Source organism: Schistocerca americana, chromosome 6, assembly GCF_021461395.2.
Source record: "Schistocerca americana isolate TAMUIC-IGC-003095 chromosome 6, iqSchAmer2.1, whole genome shotgun sequence".
NCBI lineage: Eukaryota > Metazoa > Arthropoda > Insecta > Orthoptera > Acrididae > Schistocerca > Schistocerca americana.
This window is the reverse complement of record NC_060124.1, coordinates 228,752,326-228,778,217: the sequence shown is the minus strand read 5'-3', so window position 1 is coordinate 228,778,217 and position 25,892 is coordinate 228,752,326. Positions and strand designations below refer to the sequence as shown.

Here is a 25,892-nt window from a genome sequence, read left to right as displayed (position 1 = left end):
TTTCACTTTTTCTATAAAGGGGAGAACAGTGTCTCCTAGTTTTAAAACAGGGAGATTAAAAAGAGAACGGGAACGGTTAAAATCTACACAAACGGTCTTCTCCAAAGAGAATTTAAAGCCCGTGGTCTTAGACCATTCCTCCAATCGCACGAGTGTCAGCTGTAATTGGCGTGTAGCAGCTGTGAGGGAGGAAGACGCACAGAAAATGGAGAAATCGTCCACAAACAAGGAGCACTGCACGGGCCGTCGTACTGTGGACGCAATACTATTGATGGCAATTGCGAAAGCTGTCACACTGAGGACACTTCCTTGAGGGACACCGTTCTCCTGCTTGAAACGGTCAGACAGGACATTCCCAACCTTATACTTAAAATACCTGTCCGACAGAAAGGATCTGATGAGTGTGGGTAAACGCCCACGGAAACCCCACTCATAAAGCTGCCGCAAAATGGTATGCCTCCAGGTAGTATCGTACGCCTTCTCCAGGTTGAAGAAAACCCCGATAAGGTGTTGCTTACGTAGGAAAGCATCTTGTATCGCTGTTTCGAGTAGGATCAGGTTATCTAGGGTGGAATGATACCTCCTGAATCCACACTGGCAGCGGGTAAGTAAGGATCTGGATTCGAGAACCCACACCAGGCGCTTATTGACCATACGCTCAAATGTCTTTCCGATGTAGCTCGTGAGACTAATGCTACGGTAGCTACTGGGTTCGGTCCGATCCTTCCCTGGTTTTAAAAGGGGAATTGAAATCGATTCTTTCCACGAACTAGGAAAGTCGCCTGTCTTCCAAATTTCATTAAAAAGTTGAAGGAGGACTTCCTTTGACCGCAGATCCAACTGCTGCAGCATGCTATACGATATCAGGTCTGGATCAGGTGCGGTATCCTGAGATACGGACAGTGCAGAGTCCAACTCCCACAAAGAGAAAGGCTGGTTGTATTCCTCAGCGTTCTTTGAACGGAAATCAAAACCAGCCCTCTCCTGTGTACCCCGATAGCGCAGAAATTCTGTGTCCTGGCTAGAATCGGCCGTAATAGTTTGAAAAGATTCTGCCAACGCCCGGGCGATGTCTCTTGGAGATGTTAGGAGACACCCCCGCTCACATATAGCTGCTATTGGTGGTCGAGAGTATCGCCTTGAGATCCTCTTAATGGCTTCCCATACTTTGCTGGAAGATGTGGACCTATTGATGGAGTTCAGGAACTCACGCCAAGACCTCCGTTTACTCTCCCTAACGATTTGTCTCGCCCACGCCCGTGCTATTCGGAAAGTTGTCAGATGCGCAGCAGTGGGGCTCCGACGGAATCTTCTCAAAGCCGCCCGTCTGTCTCTGATGGCGGTACGACAGTCGTCATTCCACCAAGGGACAGGCTGCCTCACAGGTGTTCCCTTTGACTTTGGTATGGATACATCAGCGGCATGGTGCATCACCGCCGTAATGTGATCCACCCAATCCTGCACGCCTTCACACCGTTCAAAAACAGCCAACTGCCGGTAGAGCGTCCAGTTTCCCTTCTGGAACAACCATTTTGGCGGCTGTGCGACACGACCCATTTCAACTGGCAGATGGAGCCAGATAGGATAATGGTCGCTGCCATGAAGGTCGTCGTCTACGACCCACTGAGCAATGTCCGCAAGCACAGGCGAACAAATAGAGAGGTCTATGGCAGAAGACGAACCTGAAGCGGTGCTAAAATGCATGGCCTGACCTGTGTTCAGCAGTATGATGTCGGAAGTCCTGATCAACTGCTCAATCATCTGGCCTCTGGGGCAGGTTTTGTTGGAACCCCATAATGCATTATGAGCATTAAAGTCTCCTAAAATGAGAAAGGGACGGGGTAGCTGATCAATGAGCCATGCGAGGGCTTCACTGTCAATGAGCTCAGCGGGTGGTAAATACAAGGAGCACACTGTGACATTAACCTGGGCCAGGATCCGAGCTGCAACCGCTTGTAGTGTTGTGGTTAAGGTCACAGGTGAGGAGTGGAATGTGTCCTTAATGAACACTGCCACCCCACCCTGAGCCCTATTACCAGTCAGGTCGTCTTTCCTGTACATGTGATATCCTGTAAGTACAGGCGTGTCAGTCTCTTTAAAATGTGTCTCTTGCAAAGAGATGCAAAAGGGGTTTTCCTGTACTAACAGCCGCAATTCTGCAAAGCGAGGTCTGACTCCATTCAGATTCCACTGAAGTATGGGAGCCATATCAGCGTTTCGGTTTAGATTTCCCCGTCTTTGCGGCGCGCTGGTGAGGCACTTATAGAGCGAGTGGCAGCAGAGGGGCTGCCAGGTTCTGGGGAAGAGGTATCAAAATCCATGACGATTTCCTCCTCATCAGTCAGGGATGCCATGACGACACCCGATGGTGCTTTTGGCAGGTTTGACGTCAAACGCCGTGCCCCTTTCCCTGGTCCCGTTTTCTTTGTGGAAGTCGGGGATGGGGGAAGTGGAGAGGCACTCTGTTTCTGGAGGGCCTTCGAAGGCTTCACTGTAGCTTTCTCTGCAATAGCGGTCGGTGCAGGCGGAGCAGCCTGAATAGCTAGATCGTTACTGGGAGTGCTCTGGCAGGTACAAACGCAGGTACAGGTATTGGTGGAGGATACTGCTACGCTGGACATGGTCTGCGTCGAAGTGTCTACTTGCGACGCACGGTTGTGCACCAAGGAGGCATAGGATGTGGCAAAGACAGGGGGTTTTGTAGCCCTATACCCTTTTTTGGCTTCCACATAAGGTAGCCTCTTTGTCACCTTGATCTCCTGAATTTTTCGTTCTTCTGCAAAGACGGGGCAGTCTCTGCTCCAGACGGGATGGCTCCCAGAGCAGTTGATACACAGCGCTGGAGATGTGCAGTTGGTCCCAGCTTCATGAGCTGCCTTGCCCATATACCGCAGGTTGATTCACCCCCACAACTCAGTGTCGTAGGAAACCAGCCAGAACGTATTCAGAAAGACAGGCGAATTGAAAGTCACAATGAAGGTGGCAGATTTCTCAATAACTCCATTATTCCTACGTGTCCTTTGTTCCACGTCTACAATCCCCTGTGTTGCCCATTCTTGCTTCAGCTCGCCGACATCGATATCCATTAAATCACGGCAGGTGACAACGCCTTTACTGGAGTTGAGGGAATTGTGCAACTCGACAGTAATATCATACTCGCCTAACTTGGTTGACTTTTGAAGCAGCTCCACTTGCTTTGCCCTAGTAGTCTCAACTAACAGGGTACCATTCCTCAGGCGTTTGATAGATTTCAGTGTACCTGCGAGTCCTTCTAAACCTTTATGTATGTAGAAAGGAGACACTTTTTCAAATGAGCCCTCCTTCCTCTTAATCGCGATGAAAACATTGTCATTGACGACTCCAGGAGCCCTGTTACTCTTTTCCATCTGCATATCTGGAGGACTAGCCTCCCTCATGCGCTTGACTGATTGCGAAGTTGGTGAAGGGAAATACGTGGTTGCCATGTACGCCCCACGAGCAGCTAGGGAACGAAACGTCAGCCCAGACAGAGCCCCGCATGCCTGGGTAAGCCTTATACAACTGAGGTGCGGCAGGTTCCTCAGAGGTCGCCCGCTAGCGACTGTTCCACCTCAACAGCCATGCATCTTATCGGCGCGCAGCACACCTTAAGATTGAAGGGTTTTTTATAGAGGTATGTACCATCCTCGCGATCCAGGCAATCAAGCCAAGATCCCCGGTCCCTGCGACACACAACGTTCCATCGTTGCGCCACACGGTGGTCACTGAAGCATGCCCAGAGCTTACGGTGTCAGAGGACTGGCGGCGCACACCAGTCCACAGCTCGGGGACCCCGGGTTCGCCAAGCCCGTACCCAGCAAATAAATGCTGAGTCCCCTGAGGGGTTAAAGTGAAGAGAACTCTACAATTAATGCAAGAGATACATAGAAGTGGGGGAGGAAAGCACTTCTTAAGAGTAAAATAGGAATCATGACACTTAACCTTCTTTTATGTTAAATGACTTAGATACAGTTTTGTAAAATCAAGATGTGATTGGAGACTGTGGCTGTTATGTGAAACAAATTCTTGATGGTGTGCAGTAATAACTAGCCACAAATTGCTTTTAAGTTACTTTATTCAAAAAATACCGTATTACTGGTTCATGCTTTTGTAAAGTTACATTGGTTGTACGAGAGCCCTCTTTTTTTAATTGTACCAATTTGAAACCAGTAACAATACTTTTTGAATAAAGTAACCTAAATAAATAAATTTTGCATTAAACTCAAGAAACCATTACAGTCACACACCAAGTGATGCAGGGAGCATGGTGATGAGTGCTTAAGCTGTACTTGGTGTTACGAAATAGTTCACATGGTTTAAAAATGGCCAGACAGAAGTTAAAGATGAACCTTGTTCAGGACACCCTTTGACATCTACCGATGACGCTCATTTAGGAATGTCAACAAAATTGTGCATGTCAATCGAAGAATGACTGTCCGAGAGCCTGCAGACAAATATAACATTTCAGATGGATCATGTCATGAAATCCTGGCACAGCATCTTGGAATGCATCATGTTGCCGCCAAGTTCATCTCACGGCTCATAAGTCAAGACCAGAAAGATCTTCGCCTCGCAATCTGTGAAGAGACTTTCGATCACGCAAATGAGAACGAGATGTTGCTTATGAGAATCATAACTGGTGAGTCTACAGTTATGATGTTGATACCAAGGTTCCATCTTCACAAAGGCTCTCCAATATCAAATGAAGTTTGTCAAGTCAGGTCAATTGTCAAAGCCATGCTGATAGTTTTCTTTGACTCTGAAGGATTGGTTCATCATAAATTCATGCCACAGGGATACACTGTTAATCGATGGAACTATTGGGACGTGCTGTAACGCCTTTGAGAAAATGTGAGAGGGATATGGTCTGAAATGTGGCAAGCAAATTCATGGCTCTTGCGTCATGACAACCCACCTGAACATTCATCCCTGTTGATGTTTGACTATTGCACAAAAAACCAAATCACTGCACTGCCACATCCTCCGTGCTCTCCAGACCTGGCCCCTGTGGACTATTTTTTACTTCCAAAGTTGAAAATCCCATTGAAAGGATGAAGATTTGCAACAATAGACAGATAAAACAAAATTTGCAGACAGTGCTTCACGCGATCCAGCAAGAGATGTATCAAGATTGCTTCCGTAAGTAGACATGGCATTGGGAGCAGCGTATCAGTTGTGGAGGACAGATTGTTGAAGGAGACCATGAACAATAAGTAAAAGATCAGCGTAGAAAAATGGTGTGGACAAAGTTCGGGATCATTCTGCACCAGAGTATGTGCTGTTTTGAAAATTCATGGAAAATTAAAACTGCTTTGAACCAGGGATCACCTTCCATGAGCAATTCTATTATCAACTGAGCTATCCACATGAGTTACTGTTGGCCCCTCACAGCTGTAATTTTGCCAGTACCTTTCTCCTACTTTCCAAACTTCATGGAATAGCTCCTGTGACATTAGGAAAGTAGGAGAGAGGTATTGGCAAAAATAAAGCTATGAGGGCCAGTATTAAATTGTGCCTGGATAGCTTAGTCAATAATAGAACTGCCTGCACAAGGCAAGGTTCTGGGTTAGAGCCCCAGTCTGACACACAGTTTTAATGTGCTAGGGAGTTCCTATGACTGCAACCAATATTTCCACTTAGGAATTTACACATATACCACACACTCAAATTAATCCTGATACAACATTATAATTACAATATCCTAAGCCACAAAAAAGGCTAAGTAATCTCAAAAAGTTTCTGGCTTGCATCAAAAAGCGGTGCTCACCTAAAGGTCTCTTTTTTGGCTGAGAGTTGCTTCCATCCACAACAGCTGTAGTGGAGGATGATGAAGGGGATGGTGCTCGGCGCTTCCTGACTGCTCCAGTTAGCAAACGTGCCTGAGAACTCCGACTGCTGCAACATGAAAAATGGGCCTAATATGAAACAGAATAATAGCTGTGTTTGACTGATTTATGAAAATGGCTGATATTCACCATGGTAAAACTTCACAAACAGTAAAGCACAACCTACAAATGGAAGCATCAAGTTTATTAACAGAAACTAATAATTTTTTTGTGATTGTAAAATAATTGAGTATAATACAGTGGTGATGACCTGGTTACCTATATTTCAATTTTGCTGTGCAAGATAATAAGTTAACAGCAAGGATACCGAATTATTAAGCTCAAAACAACACACACATACACCAAACTGCAAGCAATGACACACTAGCCCAGTCACTTTATTTGGAAGTAATGCAGTAAAATTTTTGGGACACAGTACTGAACTGAGTGAAAGCTGAATATTTTGATAGTATGATTTTTCACATGTATAAGTGCTATATATACATGCATACTCTGCAAACCAGGTGCTTGGCAAAGGGTACGCCCCATTGTACCAGCTATTTGGGTTTCTTCCCCTTCCATTCATGTATGGAGAATTGGAAGAATGATTGATTGAATGTCTCTGTGCAATCAATAATTATTCTAATCTTATCCTCACAATCCCTATATGAGTGATACATAGGGGATTGTAGTATATTCCTATAATCATCATTTAAAGCTGGCTCTTCCTAGGTATGGTTTAGGTCTACCTTTAAGAGTCTTCCAGTTCAGTTCCTTCAGTATTTTTGTGACACTCTCCCATGGATCAAACAAACCTGTTACCATTCATTCTGCCCTTTTGTGTATATGTTCAATATCCCCTGTTAGTCCTATTTGGTACACACTTGAGCAACATTCTAGAACAGGTCACATGAGTGATTTGCAAGCAGTCTCCTTTACAGACTGACTGTACTTCCCCAGTAGTCTACCAATAAACTTAGATCTACCACCAGCTTTACCCACAACTAAGGCTAAGTGATCATTACATTTCATATTCCTACAAAGTGTTACACTCTCATATTTATATTGGTTCTGTATGTGAAGTGTTTCATTTTTGTTTCTTTAAGCACGTCAATTGGATTCACATAACCAGTCTTGTTCGCCAAGCCTGTAGTGAATCTGTTTGAATGAGTTTCATTGATTTTTTAACAGAACTGATTTCCATAAAATTGAATTACTATTTGCTTATTTAATAGAGAAGTCTGAAAGAGGGTGAATTCATTGTACTGGGACAAATTTTTTTGCAACACTACATTTCCACTGTTGTTGCAGGAAACTTCTGAGAGATGTCATTTAGTATAACACGATATGTGCACCTGCTACAAGAGTTGAACTTTTGAAATATACCTACACAACATATACTCAAGTTGCATTTTTCTTCACTTCATTCACACATCCACATAGCCACTATTCTATGAAGCTAGTAAAAGCTATAGTAAGAGGTTTATAAGAAAACAGAATTTGGGTAAGCAGAAGGAAAATGAAACCATTAGCTCTGCTTCAGCTTCCAACTGTTGCATCAGCTCAAGTGGTTATGTTACTTGGAGTGGCAACGAAGGAGTAACTCAAGTATATTCACAATACAGAACTGTATACTGTAATTTAGGAGCACGATTAACGCCTGTTCGATGAGGTTTCGGCTTTGCAGCCGGATCATGTTGACTTCTTGCCACAAAATTTCAGCTAGCAATTGTCCAGCCATCTTCCAGTGAGTGTCCATCACTAGACACTGCAAGTTCCGGCACCAGCTTTATAGCAAAATACTGGCGGAGAAACGCTTTGGCATTGGCGACTGTCACAGGAGCATCCTCTGTCGAAATGCGTGCTTGGTTTCCGACATCGCCTTGGATTCTAGCTGTCATCGACAGATGCGGAACGGATTGGGGGGGGGGGGGGGCCTTCTCCGGCTTAGAGGTGGTTGGGGGGGGGGGGGGTGCTGCTCCTGAGGTAGGTGGTGTGAGAGCAACAAAGAAGTGCCCCCCACCATCAAGGGGGCAGGTGTGGTCCTTCGGCTCTGAGAGCTGACTGTATGTGATCCAGCTGATGGAGCCGTAACAGGAGTGACAGTGGCGGCATAACATGATGTCATGCGCACGGGATGAAGTCGTTCAAATATCCGCTTAGCCTCAGTATAGGTCAGTCGATCCAGGGTCTTGTATTCCATTATTTTCAATTCTTTTTGTAGAATCTTACAGTCCGGCGAGCAAGGGGGATGGTGCTCTCCACAGTTGACACAGATGGGAGGTGGGGCACATGGAGTATCAGGATGGGATGGTCGACCACAATCACAACATATGAGGCTGGAAGCACAGTGGGAAGACATATGGCCGAACTTCCATCACTTGAAGCACCGCAATGGGGGAGGGATATATGGCTTGACATAACAGCGGTAGACCATCACCTTGACCTTCTCAGATAATGTGTCACCCTCGAAGGCCAAGATGATGGCTTCGGTGGCAACCTGATTATCCCTCGGACCCCGGTGGACGCGCTGGACGAAATGGACACCTCGTTGCTCTAAGTTGGCGTGCAGCTCGTCATCGGACTGTAAAAGAAGATCCCTGTGGAAGACAATGCCCTGGGCCATATTTAAGCTTTTATGGGGCGTGATAGTAACAGAAACATCCCCCAGCTTCTTACAAGCGATTAAGGCCTGTGACTGGGCAGAGGATGCTGTTTTTATCATGACTGACCCAGACCGCATTTTTGACAAGCCCTCCACCTCCCTGAACTTGTCCTCTAAATGGTCTACAAAGAACTGATGCTTCATGGACACAAAGGATTCCCCATCAGCTCTTGTACAGACTAGATACTGGGGCGAATACATTTCACTGTCATTCATAGCCTTTCGTTCCTCCCATGGTGTGGCCAGGGAGGGGAATGATTTGGGTCATACACATTAGCCTTAAAGTGAGCTTTTGAGCGCTTAGAGACTGCTGGTGGCTGGCCACCAGCAAGAGAAGATGTGCCACACTTCATTGCGTGTCATCCACACTGATGCCACCTACTCCGACCAACGGCCCTCGCCACGGGTGCCACCCAGCCACAGCAAAGGTCACCTGGCAGGATGGCCATTGCCGCGAGGCCTGATGTCCCATTGCGATGAGCATCTACTCCTTGGCATACGTGGGGAGTTAATGGTGCAGGCATCAGTAGAGCGATCCCTGTGTTGTCAGGGGGCTACAACCAACAGGGTACATGGCGGTCCCACCACAATGGACTGGCTACCGTGCTGGATCTTAGGTGCAAGAATGCCCAAGGTCGTCGTTGCAGCAAAAAGTAACACTGCACAGTGCAGCGCGGTAATCACACCCAGGGACGTATCCTCGCCCAAGAGATGGAAAACGAGCAGGACAGCATTCCAACTACGAGAAAGCTGGCTAAAGATCTCAACGCACGATGGATACAGTGCACCATGAAGGCACCCTTCCCCAATTGGCTCGCTCTTCGGAAGAATTTAGAAAGATGGAGGTCAAACCCTAGAGGGGACCATCACATAAGGCTGAAACTTTGGAGACTCCTTTTAGTCGCATCTTACGACAGGCAGGAATACCGCGGGCCTATTCTTACCCCCGGACCTGCAGGGGGGCATTCTAGTTATGAACACAGTAACGGAACAGATGAGGATTGAAAGGCAGTGTGGAGTCAATACAAACCTGTTATGAAACACAAGTTTTGTTTCTCTATAACAATGAAAAGTGTACTGATGCTTTCTTTTACTTGATCAATAAGAATCAGAAGAAACATATGCACAGTAATCATACGACTAAATGACAGCTGTGCAGTTTGTTTCTATCTGTCCTTCCCTTACCCATTTTTTCACCAAAATTAACAACTTTTTCCCCGTCTAAACTTCCTGCATTACAGATTTACCTGAGTAGAAGACGAAGATTTTGCCCAGTATCACAATTTAAAAAACACAGGTTGGTCTTACATTTTAAGATTAAACTATTTCTGCTGAGACCAATGTTTTTATATAGTGTGACAGATAAGTATAGGGGTCGCCCTTACATTTACAGAAGATGCTTTTCAACTGAGTGCATGTGCAGATTTGATTTGAAGAATTTGGAAGGGTTGGAGGGGGAACAGTGACAGCCTGGCAGAGCATTAGGGCAAATGTGAGGGCCAATCTTGGCTTTTATCAACATCTACTATGTTTAAACTGCAGTTTGCCTGGATATATCTGCAGACGGAATTGAAATCATTTTAAAATTGGACAAAGACTTCACACACACACACACACACACACACACACACACACACACACACACACACACACACACACAAACCACTGTCTCTGGCCACTGTGACTGTTACATCTGTAGTGACGAGCAGTCTCTCTCCAAATATACCAAAGGTCTCACTTACGCCTTCACAGACCAAAATTACTCTCTCAACCTCACACAGAAACAGATCTCACATGTCTTGCCTCTCCAGTCACCTACCACATATGCACCATCCGACCACAAAGGAGCACTCCTCCCATGATTCAGTTCCACCCAGGACCGGAGCAACTGAATCACATTCTCTGCCAGTGTTTCGTCTATGTCTCATTGTGCCCTGAAATAAGGAATACCATACCCCGTATCCTTCCCAACATTCCCACAGAGGTATTCTGTTGCCCACATAACCTATGCAATATCCTTGTTCATCCCTTGTCCACCCCTGCACCCAACACCTTACCTCATGGCTAATATCACTGCATTAGTACTGGATGCAAGAGCTGTCCCATGCACCCTCCCACTACCACCTATTCTATTCTGGTCACAGACATCTCCCATCCTATTGAAAGGCTGGGCTGCCCGTGAAAGCAGCCATGTGATCTACAAATTAAGCTGCAACCAATGTACTGCTTTCTATGTCAGCACGACAAATAATAAGCTGTTCGCATGAATTGCCAGCACCAAACAGTGGCCAAGAGACAGCTGGACCACCCAGTTGCTTCTATTCTGCCAACACATCCACTAGTCTTCTTCTCCTATACTTTTCTCCTTTAACACCCCATTTCCCAACCTCACGACTGCACCTAACAGCCCTACACTGTCCACATCACATTTCTACATGCTCCCCACAAGCAGCGCTATGCCTATCCCCATCCCAACCCTGCTATCTGTCCTCCTCCATGCTTACACCTCCATATTAGATTTTTGCTCCTGTCAGATGCAGTTGCAGTCCACAGACAGCGGCTAGAAACAGTGGTCCTGTGTGTCTGAGTTGAGCTTATGTGAATGTATGTATGTTTTCAGTGTCTCCTCTATATGGAGCGTAGCATTCTATCCTTTCCATAATATTGTTAGAAATTAAAGAAAGTCATTTTTACAAGCCAAACTTTCCAGGGACCAAAGCAGGAAAGGTTTGACGAACTGGAGCAGCAGCTTGTTCAGTATGTGCAAGAGAAATACAATGAAGACTTCTTGGTTACTTAAAAATTACCCAAATGAGGGTGCTAGAGATAAACAGAAATTTTCCAATTCCATGTGTCATATAATTCAAATAGAAGTAAGTATTGGCTTGTGTGTGTGTGTGTGTGTGTGTGTGTGTGTGTGTGCGTGTGTGTGTGTGCAGGTGACAAAGGGGGGAGACACCTACATTACGATATAGAACAAAATTGGCTCCACATCTCACAGCATTTGATGAAAAACTACTTCCGTACCAGCATCATATAATCAATCTCATGAAACAGACTGACTATTTGCTACACCATATGAATAACAACAAATCATGTGCCTGTTTATTTTGATATGCCATCAAATGTTACTGTCGATGTGAAGAGCATTAAAATTGGCCTATAAGAAATTCTGGCAATGAGAAGGCCACAAATACAGTGGTGCTGTGTAGCCTTGATACGAAAGTGATACTGAAAGAAAAACTGCCTGCAAGACATGTCTTTAGCTGTCAAGAAAAGGGATGGATGACAAATGATCTGATGTTAGATCTGTTGGAAGTTGTTTAGTACAGAACAACACAAATCAGATAATTCCTGGCAACATGATTTTTTGTAATTTGTTGTGAATAGACCTTTTAGGGCTCAACAGTGACAGATTTACAATGAATAGCTATACAAGGAGATCAAAGCCTCACTCTAGGGGGGGAGGTTAAATAAACCCTCACTATATCCACATTGGACTAGTGGATCCTTATTTTCTGGTACAGAATCTTAAGTGGTTGTCTTATGAAAGAATTCAAAAAATTTGTATCATAAAATCACATACAATGGAGGAGTGTCAAGAACGATTGGACTGATGGGATTAAAAAGATCACACACTATGACGTATTCAGTACCTCCATCCTTTATGCATCAAGTCAGGAAGGGTCCTCTGAGAGGAAGGACACAGAAGGGAAACCCTGATGGACCCAATTGTGACTGAGAATCAATAAAACCAAGAGACACAAGAAACTAGAAGTGAGAGGGTTAAGAGGGTAAAGGTGGGTGAGTCACTCCACACACAAAGCAGTTGGGGGCCCATATGACACGTTACGGCGATGGGAGATGCACCGGATTCCTCACGCTCCATTACCACAAGGAAAAAAGCGATGTGGACAAATTGATAAAATTTCAGGAAAGAAAATGATGATGAGAATCAACAACAGATGTAAAAGAGTAAGAAGAATCAAAAAGGTGGGAGCACAGGAGCTAGGTCGGAACACCAAGAAATGGCAGCCATGGCTCCTCTGTTTCAGAGCAGGTGACGAGGTACACCTCCTATCCCTCAAGCGGCCACCAAGGTCAACATTCCCTATCTCCAAGAAAGGAGGAGAAATCATCTTCGTGGGGAAAACATAAAACCAGATCAGCCACTCTGGCATTGTCTGCCAGCACTAGAGGCAACCTGTCACTGTAAGAAGGCCAAATTGGGGCAGTGTAGTAGGATGTGGGCCACCATCAGCAGGATAAGCCATGGGTCAGATACATGTGGGAAATATGAAGCCGACAGAGGAAGGTAGATTCCCTGTGAGAAGCACAAAGGGATGACTACCACATGACCCTGGTCCCCTTTGCTGTACACAGTTTGTTCAGAGAAATCACGCCACACCAGTCTGTGTTCCACGCCTACAACAACTGATGGCGTAGAATTGACTGAAGGATACTCAACTTTGCCAACCAACCAGCATGTTCTTTCCCTGGTGTCCCAACATCACCTGGGGTCCAAAGACGACCAATCGTCCACTTTGATGAAGGTCAGACAGGTGATCTTAGATAAATGCAACCAAGTGGTGCCAGGGTAGCACTGGTCAATAGCCTGAAGACTACTAAGACAGCCACGGCCGATTAAGAATGTCTCACTAGTGCAAAAATTAACATGCCCGAGGGCTCGAGCAATGGCCACCAATTGTGCAGTGAATACACTGCATCCATGCAACACACATCATAGTTCACTGCACCTTGCATTGGACCAAACCAATTTGTCCGTCAACAGCACTGCTCTCAGTGTATACCACCTTCGAACCCGGCAATGCATCAAAAATGCCCAGAAACAGGTGCAAATAGCCCTTGGGTCAACAGAGTCTTTTGGTCCAAAGGACAGGTCAACACAGATTTGAGGGTGGAGTACAGATTATGGGGGGCTAAGCAATTGCTCCCTGACAAGATGCGACAGTGGGGGAAGTTGGAGTTCAGAATAGAGACATTGCATGCAAATTGCAATAGTGATTCCCGTCTTGGGCTACTGTTGTGGGAGGCAAATCTTCCTAACAGGAAGAATGAAATGGTAGTTTAGATGCACAGGGCAGCAGCGAATGTATATCACATGTTGAGTAGCAGTTGTTGGAGCCTGATCTGTAGTGGAGAGACCCCAGCCTCCACGAGTAGACTGTTTACAGGGCTGGTTCGAAAGGTACCTGTCACAAGCTGGACCCCATAATGGTGTATCAGGCTCAGCATCTGTACGGCCAAGCCATATACCAGGCTCCCACAATGAAGATGGAACGAGATCAGAAAGTTGCAGAAGTGTAGAATGGTCTGCACCTCTGCTGGTGTTACTGAGGCAGCAGAGAGTATTAAGGTGTGACCAGCACGTTCACATAAGGTGGAGAAGATGGGAAAGCTAAGTCAAGCAAATATCGAAAACCAGTCCCAGAAAGCGATAAGACTCTACCACATTGAGCAACTGGTCACTGAGGTAGAGTCCAACTCTGAGAAATGGAAGCCACGGGCGATAGCCAAGTATTGCGCCTTTCATATGGCATCCTGCTGTTGGCGTTCAGCAAAACCCACACATCTGCAGTGTACAGTGAGGGTGATGCTGCAGACCCCAAAGCTGCAGCTAAACCATTGATAGCTACTAGAAAAAGGGGCTCATTCAATACAGAGCCCTGCAGGACCCCATTCTTTGGCATATGGGCGATACTGTGGCAAGCACCAACTTGAACCTGGAAAGTACAGTGTGACGAGAAGTTTCAGACAAAATTTTGGAATGGGGCCCTGAAGACCCCACTTCATGGATGGTAACGAGGACATAATGATGCCATGAGGTGTCATAAGCCTTTTGCAAGTTGAAGAAGACAGCAATAAGGTGTTGATGCCAGGCAGAAACTGACCATATTGCATGATCTAGGCAGACCAAATTGTCAGCAGTAGAAAGGCCTCAGCAAATACCACCTTGGGTCCCCAAGACTAAAGTTACAAACACAGCTGCTGGCTCACCATACATTCAGTTCAAGCAATTTGTAGCGAACATTAGTGAGACTAATTGGGTGATAGCTGTCCATCTAAAGGGGGTGTTTACCTGGTTTCAGTACTGATGCAATCGCACGAGATGAAAAGGAAAAATCTCTTTCCTTCTCATCCCGTCTGGTAAGCCTCCCCTGACCCAGGGTTCTGGGTGACTTTTCTGGACTTTACCCCTTTCCCTAAACCTCTCCAGTTCTTTTCCTTCACCCCTCTTCCTTCCCCTTCAACTCATCTGCCAGGAGACAGAGCCACTGGCTCCGAAACCTTTTAAGGTTAAATCCTTTCGTGTGTGTGTGTGTGTGTGTGTGTGTGTGTGTGTGTGTGTGTGTGTGTACGCGCGTGCATGTTTCCCTACTGCCGCTTGGTGCGTAGATTTTTTTATCTATCCATTATATCAATATTATCGGCACCGAAAAATTTTTTAAAAGGTGAAGGTTTTTAAATTTAAGGTTTATCCCTGTTTTTCCTGATTTTGAAAATTCCCAGCTTTTTCCAAGTTTTCAAGATTTCAAGGTTCACTGGACACAATGCACAGGCCATCATGGACTCTCCAGTGGATGGAGGGCAAAAGACCAGTGTTGCAAATGGAAAGATCAATGGCCGAATAACATCAATATACCAAAATGAAGTGTGTGGGAGCACAGGGATTCAGGAGAAGATGATCAAGCTATACAACCACAGTTTCTATAGTTTTACTGCAGACTGGTCATAATTCCACCCCACAAAGGGTTGTGGGATTGACGACATCCAAAATGAGGAAGGGTTGGGGGGAACTGAGAAATCAGTGCAGACAATACATTCTAAGACACTTCACCATCAGAGGGAGATATCCTCACACAATCAGCCACATTCTCTGTGTTGTAACAAGTTGCTCCTATTCGCTTGTAGACACGGTCCAGAACATAAATACAAACTCCACCGGACGCTCTGTCATAGTCAGCTTGATTCTTAAAATGACCAAAGAGGGTAGGGGTTCACAATTCTGGGAACCAAATTTCCTGGCACGCAATGCAAAAAGCACAGGAAATGCGTAAGATACATCAAAGCTCAGCCAGATAGTGGAATAAACTACTACAGTTTCACTGGAGGATCATGGTATCAGTATCCTGTGGAGAAATGAAGGGACCAAGGAGGCAAATCATGCCTCAGGATCTACTGCTGTGAGGATACGGCATCAATACACATTGGTTCTGAAACAGGCTGTGGGGGAGGGGATCTGGTGGCACAGCAGGGGCCACCAGGAACTTCGCCTCAGTTACTGAGTCAGTGCACGTGGGGTCCAGTGGCATGGCGACCACGTTACAACTGTTTCCGTCAGCCACTGGCCGGTATCTGGTTGCAGATCACCAGAATACTGGGAGGGGAAGGAACCCGTTCTAGTGGAGGATGTTGCTTGTCCAGCTGGCGATTGGGGATTGGTTCTTTTTGATCATTATCAAAGAAAGTAGCAGTGTAAGTAACAAAAAATAGCAGTCTCTTGCCATTGTTTCGCTTACGGGACAATTCCTCCCTTTTTTTTTTATTGTAAGCTGCGGTAGTGCGCACAAAAGCAAGCCATGATGCGAGCGGCGACAGCTCGTAAACACTCATTACAAGAATGCGACAAACAATGCATGACACAATACGATAATGCATTTTCAGCTTAAAGTGACGTAAACACCTATAACAAAGAGAACGGCACTTATCAGATCAAAGCAAAATAAGCAATCGATTCAAACCAGACAAAGTACGTATAAATATGGACAGACCGCCTGACACATAGCAATTGCTACTTGGTACACCTTAACTGTTAAGCTTACGACTCGAACCAAACTACTGTAGCTGTATCTTCATCCATTCGACCTAAACTGTGTCTCATGTTACAATGGACCAACTTTGTTTCTAATTGGAGGTGCGGTCTAAAACTTTTCTCTCCCCTTGAATTTTGAGTCTCAAATTTCAGGTGTGGCTTAAATTCACGGGATGAAGCCGTTCAAATTTCCGTGTAGCCTCAGTGTAGGTCAGTCGGTCCAGGGTCTTGTACTCCATTATTTTCCCTTCTTTCTGTAGAATCTTACAGTCCGGCGAGCAAGGCGGATGGTGCTCTCCGTAGTTGACACAGATGGGAGGTGGGGCACATGGAGTATTGAGATGGGATGGACGACCACAATCACAACATATGAGGCTGGAAGCACAGTGGGAAGACATATGGCCGAACTTCCATCACTTGAAGCACCGCAATGGGGGAGGGATATATGGCTTGACATAACAGCGGTAGACCATCACCTTGACCTTCTCAGATAATGATGAGGCTGGAAGCACAGTGGGAAGACATATGGCCGAACTTCCATCACTTGAAGCACCGCAATGGGGGAGGGATATATGGCTTGACATAACAGCGGTAGACCATCACCTTGACCTTCTCAGATAATGTGTCACCCTCGAAGGCCAAGATGATGGCTTCGGTGGCAACCTGATTATCCCTCGGACCCCGGTGGATGCGCTGGACGTAATGGACACCTCGTTGCTCTAAGTTGGCGTGCAGCTCGTCATCGGACTGTAAAAGAAGATCCCTGTGGAAGACAATGCCCTGGGCCATATTTAAGCTTTTATGGGGCGTGATAGTAACAGAAACATCCCCCAGCTTCTTACAAGCGATTAAGGCCTGTGACTGGGCAGAGGATGCTGTTTTTATCATGACTGACCCAGACCGCATTTTTGACAAGCCCTCCACCTCCCTGAACTTGTCCTCTAAATGGTCTACAAAGAACTGATGCTTCATGGACACAAAGGATTCCCCATCAGCTCTTGTACAGACTAGATACTGGGGCGAATACATTTCACTGTCATTCATAGCCTTTCGTTCCTCCCATGGTGTGGCCAGGGAGGGGAACGATTTGGGGTGATACATGTTAGCATTAAAGTGAGCCCTCGAACGCTTAGAGACTGCTGGTGGTTGGCCACCAGCAAGAGAAGATGTGCCGCGCTTCACTGCGTGTCTACATCTACATCCACATTTATACTCCTCAAGCAACCCAACGGTGTGTGGCGGAGGGCACTTTACGTGCCACTGTCATTACCTCCCTTTCCTGTTCCAGTCGCGTATGGTTCGCGGAAAGAACGACTGCCGGAAAGCCTCTGTGCACGCTCGAATCTCTCTAATTTTACATTCGTGATCTCCTCGGGAGGTGTAAGTAGGGGGAAGCAATATACTCAATACCTCATCCAGAAACGCATCCTCTCGAAACCTGTACAACAAGCTACACCGCAATGCAGACCGCCTCTCTTGCAGAGTCTGCCACTTGAGATTGCTAAACATCTCCGTAACGCTATCACACTTACCAAATACCCCTGTGACGAAACACGCCGCTCTTCTATCTCCTCTGTCAACCTGACCTGGTACGGATCCCACACTGATGAGCAATACTCAAGTACACGTTGAACGAGTGTTTTGTAAGCCACCTCCTTTGTTGATGGACTACATTTTCTAAGGACTCTCCGAATGAATCTCAACCCGGCACCCGCCTTACCAACAATTAATTTTATATGATCATTCGACTTCAAATCATTCTGTACGCATACTCCCAGATATTTCACAGAAGTAACTACTACCAGTGTTTGTTCTGTTATCATATAATCATACAATAAAGGATCCTTCTTTCTATGTATTCGCAATACATTACATTTGTCTGTGTTAAGGGTCAGTTGCCACTCCCGGCACCAAGAGCCTATCTGCTGCAGATCTTCCTGCATTTCGCTGCAATTTTCTAATGCTGCAACTTCAATGTATACTACAGCATCATCCGTGAAAAGCATCCACCCTGATGCCACTTACTCCGACCAAGAGCCCTCCCCACGGGTGCCACACAGCCACAGCAAGGGCCACCTGGCAGGATGGCCATTGCCAGGAGCCCCAATGCCCCAGGGAGATGGACATCTACTCCTTGGCATACGTGGGGAGTTAAAATCGCAGGCATCGGTAGAGCGATCCTTGTGTTGTCAGGGGGCTACAACCAACAGGGTACATGGCAGCCCCACCACAATGAACTGGCTATCGTGCTGGATATTAGGTGACAAGTAGTCCATAGTCGTCATCAGTGCAGAAAGCGACACTGCACTTTGCATGGCAGAAAGTGCACCCAGGAACGTATCCGTGCCCAAGGGATGGAGAGCAGGCGGGACTGCAATGCAACGACAAGTAAGCTGGCGAAAGGTCTCAACGCATGATGGACACAATGCACCAAGTAAGGCACCCTTCCCCAATTGGCTCACTTCTCGTAATAATTTGTAAATATGGAGGTCAAACCCTAGAGGGGACCATCACATAAGGGCCAGAACATTGGAGACTCCTTTTAGTCGCCTCTTACGACAGGCAGGAATACCGCGGGCCTATTCTTACCCCCAAACCCGCAGGGGGTACTCAGAAGAGTGTTCCTGGAGCCACTCTGTAGCAATTCTGGACATATGGGGTGTCACATCATTCTGCTGGAATTGTTCCTGCCCACTGGAATGCACAATGGACATGAATGGATGCAGGTGATCAGACAGGATACTTACATACATGTCACCTGTCAGAGTCATATTTAGACTATTACGTGTCCCATATCACTCCAACTGTACATGCCCCACACCAATGCAGAGCTTGAACAGTCTCCTGCTGACAAGCAGGGTCCATGGATTCAAGAGGTTGTCTCCATACCCATACATGTTCACCCGCTCGATACAATTTGAAACAAGACTCATTCAAACAGGCAACATGTTTCCAGTCATCAACAGTCCAATGTCGGTGCTGATGGGCTCAGATGAGGCGTAAAGCTTTGTGTCATACAGTCATCAAGCATATACGAATGGACCTTCGGCCCCAAAAGCCCGTATCGATGATGTTTCATTGAATAGTTTGCACACTGACACTTGTTGATGGCCCAGCACTGAAATCTGCAGTAATTTGTAGAAGGGTTGCACTTCTGCCACACTTAACGATTCTCTTCAGTCATCTTTGGTCCTGTTCTTGTAGGATCTTTATCTGGCCACAGCGATGTTGGAGATTTGATGCTTCACTGGATTGTTGATATTCACAATACACTCGTGAAATGGTCATATGGGAAAATCCCCACTTTATCGTTACCTCAGAGATGCTGTGTCCTATCGTGCATGCACCGACTACAACACCATGTTCAAACTCCAACTGCGCCAGACACTTGTTGTCTTATATAGGCGTTGCCGACCACAGCACCGTATTCTGTCAGTTTACATATCTCTGCATTTGAATATGCAGGCCTATACCAGTTTCTTTGGTGCTGCATTGTATTTGAACACGACTGCTGAGGACAGGAAATGAAAGCTTCAAAAATGTGGAAACTATGGCAGATCTAACCATGCCCCCCACCTACAAGTGCAGAAAATGAATAAGCCTGTTTCCTGACTAGATTATATTTCTAAGTCACTAACAGGACAGATATCAGCAATGACCATATGAAACTGTAGGAGAGAAAAACATACTATGAAAATAATGGTGGCAGCAGCAAAAGAATGTGAAACTAAGATTAAAGTTAACAGTTTACTGATGTTATTAATTGCCTAAAGATATTTGAGGATCAACTGTTGAATAATGACATCCTTTTCCTATTATATTGCAACAAATCTTGAGAACCTACCAACCAACCAAGTAATAATATTTGCTGTGCTGTGCAGAGAGCTTGAACAATCTAGGTATCTTTCATGGCGCACTAAATTGTTGGAGTATAGCACAGAGAGACTGCTGAAGGATAGTTCGTAGTGCACTAAATTATTGGAGTATAGCACAGAGAGACTGCTGAAGGATAGCTATCACAAAAGCTTCTCAAATACAGTTGCAATGCATTATAATTTCCAGCGGCTGTTAGCACAAATAATATTCTGGAATGGTTCACATTACCCTCATTTTCATTTTCATCTTCCCCAATCTCCAAACATCACTGTGTTCCCATCATTCACAGCATACACACCTTACCAGCTATGTTATGGAGTATGAAAAAATTGTGAATGTGCTTATGTTTATGTATGATTTGTGTTGTGTACACCCACTAAAGCAGGGATATAGAAATAACAGATTTTTATCAGCATGATTTTTTTTCTGTTTGACTGTGCTAAGACAACCTGTGAGATAGATATTAAAGTATCTTACCAAACAGAAACGGAACTCAAAAGGAGATACACTAATACACTGATGGTAAATTAAACAAGTATACTTGTAGATTTGGAGATACAACACAATTATATATTCCCTAGACAAGTGAGTGTACGCTGCTACCTGAGGTCAGAGCTTGTGCAGCAGACTTAATAAAACCACTGTTACAATATATAGTTTCCCTTCTGCTGCTACTTAAGATTTCCAGAACAGTCTTCTGTGTATTCCCATTTGAAATCTCTAAAGCAGTTGCCTGAACTACTCTTCACTTCCTCCTACTCATGGATGTAACTGATGGAAAGTTTGATACTTGTTTTAGTGATACTACACAGCCTTCCATATTCCAGATGCTAGCATGTTATCACTGAACAATAAGGCTACTTCCACACTGGCATTTTACACACTGTGGCTGACTCACTGGTGGACGTTTGAAATGTGCACAAGAGTCTCTGTGGCAATATCTATATATATGCCCAAGATAGCTGTGAGATGAGTTCTGATGAGGAACTGCTCCTTTTTGCTGTGTCACTGAAAAGAAAACAGATGCAAAAAAAGTCAGTGGAAGTATTGGATTCATCCAATGCTAAACTCATGAAAAATACATACTCTTTTTTTTAGAATTTATAAAAAATTAAAAGGAAAACTCAACAGAATTTGGTAACTATTTTGGAATGTCAGTGTCGGTTTTTGATGAGGTGTTATTTTTACATAGGCCTCCAAAGAACTACATTTTCAAATTTCTTGATGTAACCATCATTACCTCAATTCCAAATTGTAGGATCAAACAATGGAAAATCAATGATTTAATGTAACAATATGACAAAAAGAGAAGTTGCCACTGACCATATAGCAGAGATGCTGAGTCGCAGATAGACACAACAAAAAGACTGTCACAAACAAGCTTTCAGCCAGTATGGCCTTCGTCAAAAATAGACAAGACACACACGCACGCATAAACACAACTCTCTCTCTCTCTCTCCCTCTCTCTCTCTCTCACACACACACACACACACACACACGACTGCAGTCTGTAGAAATTGGAGCCACACTCATTGTAGGAAGACGTTCTGCTTTGATAACAGAAGTTCCTAAATCGAAATCCATTCTGTCACGCAAAAGAAGAAACCACATAAAACAACATGGCCATACAGCAGGCTCACACAATACATAGGGTCAAAAGCAATTGAACTGCTGTGATCAATTGTAGGAATAGGCAGATGCATAGCTAAGAGTGTAGCTGAATTGCTTGTATTTAAGTTCTTATGGGGACTACTTGTTAAATGAAGAACATAGTAGCACGGTACAGGTGAACCATGTGGTCAAACTGCCGATGTGAAAGGGTTTAACCTCTCTGCAGCACTGAAGAAAAACTGAAGAGAGTGTGTGTGTGTGTGTGTGTGTGTGTGTGTGTGTGTGTGTGTGTGTGTGTCGTTTTTAGAGGGGGGGGGGCAGCGGACATGCAAGAACATGCAATTTCTTATACAAGACACAGTGAGTGGTTGTCTACAGCACAACAATAAACTCACTATGGCTCAATTTACATAGTTTAGAAAAGAATTATAGCTTCAATAAATCTAATATTTACAACCAAATATTTTATAACACCGTAAAAAGATGACCAATATATTGTGTTTCACCTGGCAGAACTCTGACTAGATGCAGTGGAAGGTGGTCGCGAACGGATCTCGGAGTTGATTCTGTCCTCAATGCTGCGTTCCTGCTGACGGGCAACTGCATCACGGAAGTCACGTATCTCTCTTGCTTCCTCCTGTGACTTCAGTCTTTCTGCCTCAAGCTTTGTTCGATCGACAAGGTCCAAGAATTCTATCTCATCATCATCAAGGCCTTTTATCATATTCTCTGCAGAGAAAAGAAGTTCTACATGACTTTCAGTCAATTGTGAGAACAATTCCAAGTTTGTTTATGTAAAAAATTAGTTACACAGCTCTCATGAACTCCTTCAAGCTCAAGTATACTGAAATATGAAAGCAAGAACTAGCAGTTATGCTTTGTCAAATGTAAGCTGTTACTTTGTCATCTTTTGTGCATTGATTATTGCACTATAATTATTATTGCTTTCTGTGTTGCTCCTTTTCATCAATGCTAGTTTACTTACAACAAATTTCATAAAAAAAAGATCTGTAGCAAGAAACATTTGTAAAAAAAATAAAAAATAAAAAAAGACCATGGATGCATATGGCATATTGTTGTTAAGGAACATTGAATTGCAAAGAATTATCCTTTTAACACAGATCCAAAGGAAGCGCTGAAAATATGATAATTTGTACACTTTCAATACACCGAATTATGATTCTGCTTCCTACAGAGAAACACATCTATTCTGTTTCATGGCTATTTATCAAATTTAGTATTGCACTTTGCTGTATTTTTTGAAGTTAATCTTTCTGTAGTTCACTCAACAGCAGTCATAAACCCATACATTACTCCAAATACCACAGCACCTGACTGTGTGAAATTCCGCTTGTTCCTTTCCTTCAACCTGTGAAGTGACAACTCGTCCCACCAGTTGCAAAGGCACTTATTTGATCTGGAACCCAAAACATGGTGTTACATACACAAAACACTGTCGAAGATGAATGTCTTGCATGAGCCAAGAGAAATTCTGGGAAGGACAGGAAATTCAGTCTGAACCTTGAATGAAAACAGAGAGAAAAAGTGCAATATCAGTTGGTGCAATTGAAAAGAACTTAGTGGCACTTATCAGCATTGGCACAATTGGCCTGCTTGTGCAGTTTAATGTACAATGCAATGGATTGTGGAGTGTGGAGGTAAGACAGATGTAGATAAAATTTATGTAGCTGATAAGCAGCCACAGGTTTGGTACTCCGGCTGCCTATGTGTGATTTTCAGATGATATTCCACACCTGTCTTCACAAATCCTGTGCTGGTTCACCATCTCTGCCTAAGAAACACACCACAGAAACAGGTGTTTTTTTCTCACCTGAGTGCTTACAAAGCAGCAGACAGTAGTACAGTGACAACAGTCTCGCCAAGCAGCCACCTTACTGAGTAGATTAGCATTCATGGCCAGAGTGGATGGTGGTGGAACAGTAAGTGCATAGAGTGTGTGTGTGTGTGTGTGTGTGTGTGAAAACAAAGAGAGAGAGAGAGAGAGAGAGAGAGAGAGATGGGATGGGATGGGATGGGATGGGATGGGAAACACTTAGGGCACAAGCATGTTAGTGGACTGTTAGAAGGAACACTGAGAGAAGAAAGGAGAGCCCAGGGGACTGTGGAGGATCTAGAGTAGGTTAAAGGCATAAGAAGAAGAGGCTAGTGCGAAGATAAGAAGGCAGGAGTGTGTGTGTGTGTGTGTGTGTGTGTGTGTGTGTGTGTGTGTGTGTGTGTGTGTGTGTGTGTGTGGAGACTAGGGAAGGGGGAGGGGGGAGGGGGAGGAGTAGTAAATATTATTCGATTATAATTCAGTGTGGCTTGCAACTCAATGCGTACAGCTAATAGGGATTGTGGGAGAGGAATCACTTTTGCTGACAACAAATATATGACAATACCTGGGTGTTTGGGTGATACACTTCACGCTGTTTGGGGGCTATCCCTTGCTTCTGAGTTGTTGTGTGTACTGAAATATAATCATTTTTCAGAGATCACTTTCATAACTTTTTATACAAGGTTAAGGGTTACTTAAAAGGGAATCACAACAACAGAAGTTTCTTGTTGTATAAATATGGGACTGCTGATCAGGCCACCACACAGCTGAAAGTATGATGTAGGACAGGAAAAAAGGAAAAGTTGCCAAAGGGTTGACAATGACAAAATGGGTAACTAAAAGCAACCTTATCATGACTTTGCCACTGTCTGTATTGTATGCACCATAAAATGACAATTGATACACTACAATGTAGTGTCATTAATGACATCTTTCTTGTTAGAATGGAGTTTTACTTTCCTAACATAAAACAGAGGGCAACATTTACAAAACATATGAACATAAAATATATAGTTCTGGATAAAATATAGTCCCATTATGTTTAATGCTCATTCCACATCTCTCTCTCTCTCTCTAAATACATGAGCTTCCAACGATGTTAAATAACTGTAAAAAACTGTAACGTCTTCTAATGATTCTTGCAAACTTATCCAGAGCCCAAACTCAAAGGGTCACTCCATACTACGTGGCCCAAGAAAAAAATAATTGGTTGCTTGACCATCTCAGAAAAATTTTATATTTGCTGAGTGAATTCCCCAATGTTTAGTATTCACAAAAATATTTTTTTTTTAAATTATTGTTTATTATTTTGAAATGGTGGCCATATTTGTTCCAGGCCGCATGCGTTTTTTCGTATGTGCAAGCATCTACATTTTTTACAATTATTCAGTAGTGGATTGTCCTAAGCCTTTCAGATAAAATGCATTTAGTTCAACACACTCTGGGCTACAAATTAACATCATTATCACTTGCTGAATGTATTCTTTAATATATTTTTAACAGTTCAAAGTTATCAGCCACAAACGAAAAAAACTATTTTTGAACAGTAGTTTTCCAAAGAAAGATTAATTTCTCAGCTTTAATATTTTTTCTGCTATTACACTGTATAGTGTAGTTACTTCTTATAGAGTATCAATGGTGAGCAGCTTACACTTAAAAAAATACACTATTTTAAAAAATGGATTTTTTTTAATTTTTCTATTTTGTGGCCTGCAATATCTTTGTTGGAGGACCAGATAAATATCTGAAAATTTCACCGTTAATAGACCTTTATGATATCAAACTTCAGTATAAATTTCAACTTTAAGATTCAATTGGAAGTTATGGAAAAAAATTACAAACACAAGTCAAACATCTGCGATATCTAGGCTAATGGAATAAAATATCTCAGTTACAGTATATCATATCTATGATTACCTACTTTTTATTGAAAATAAGCCTACTAATTACATTATATTGTTCTCTTGTTATTGGTTTTTAATATATCGCTCATTGAACATTTGCGAAATTTGTTCACTCAGTTCGGGTGTTAGATTATAAGGTCGCCCAGTCACAGTTGTAAATTCCATGGGAGACAGCTTCCTTAGTACATTTTTAAGTGGCATCCAAATTTGATCCTTCTCAGTTTTTTAAAAAGATATCCTTGGTCCTGGAGGGTGATAAAATACAACATGTACATCTTGGTTTTGACAGTCAATATTATCAACTTCACCAAAAAAGTCATCAGCC

General features: G+C 44.0%; 1 protein-coding gene across 6 annotated transcripts in view; it reads right to left on the bottom strand.

The window, feature by feature from the left end:
- Positions 1-25,892, bottom strand: part of LOC124619479 (PSME3-interacting protein) — a 110,981-nt gene that overhangs the window by 47,409 nt on the left and 37,680 nt on the right. For 5 of the 6 annotated variants that reach the window (XR_006980084.1, XR_006980085.1, XR_006980083.1 and 2 more), the window contains exons 4-5: positions 22,336-22,558; positions 5,786-5,913 (exon numbers count right to left, since the gene is read on the bottom strand). Coding sequence is in view for 2 of the 6 variants with exons in the window: in XM_047145891.1 (XP_047001847.1) it covers positions 5,786-5,913; positions 22,336-22,558 (351 nt within the window). In the remaining 4 variants the exon portion in view is untranslated. The remainder of the gene's footprint in view (positions 1-5,785; positions 5,914-22,335; positions 22,559-25,892) is intronic. The other variant, XM_047145892.1, reaches the window with a different exon arrangement.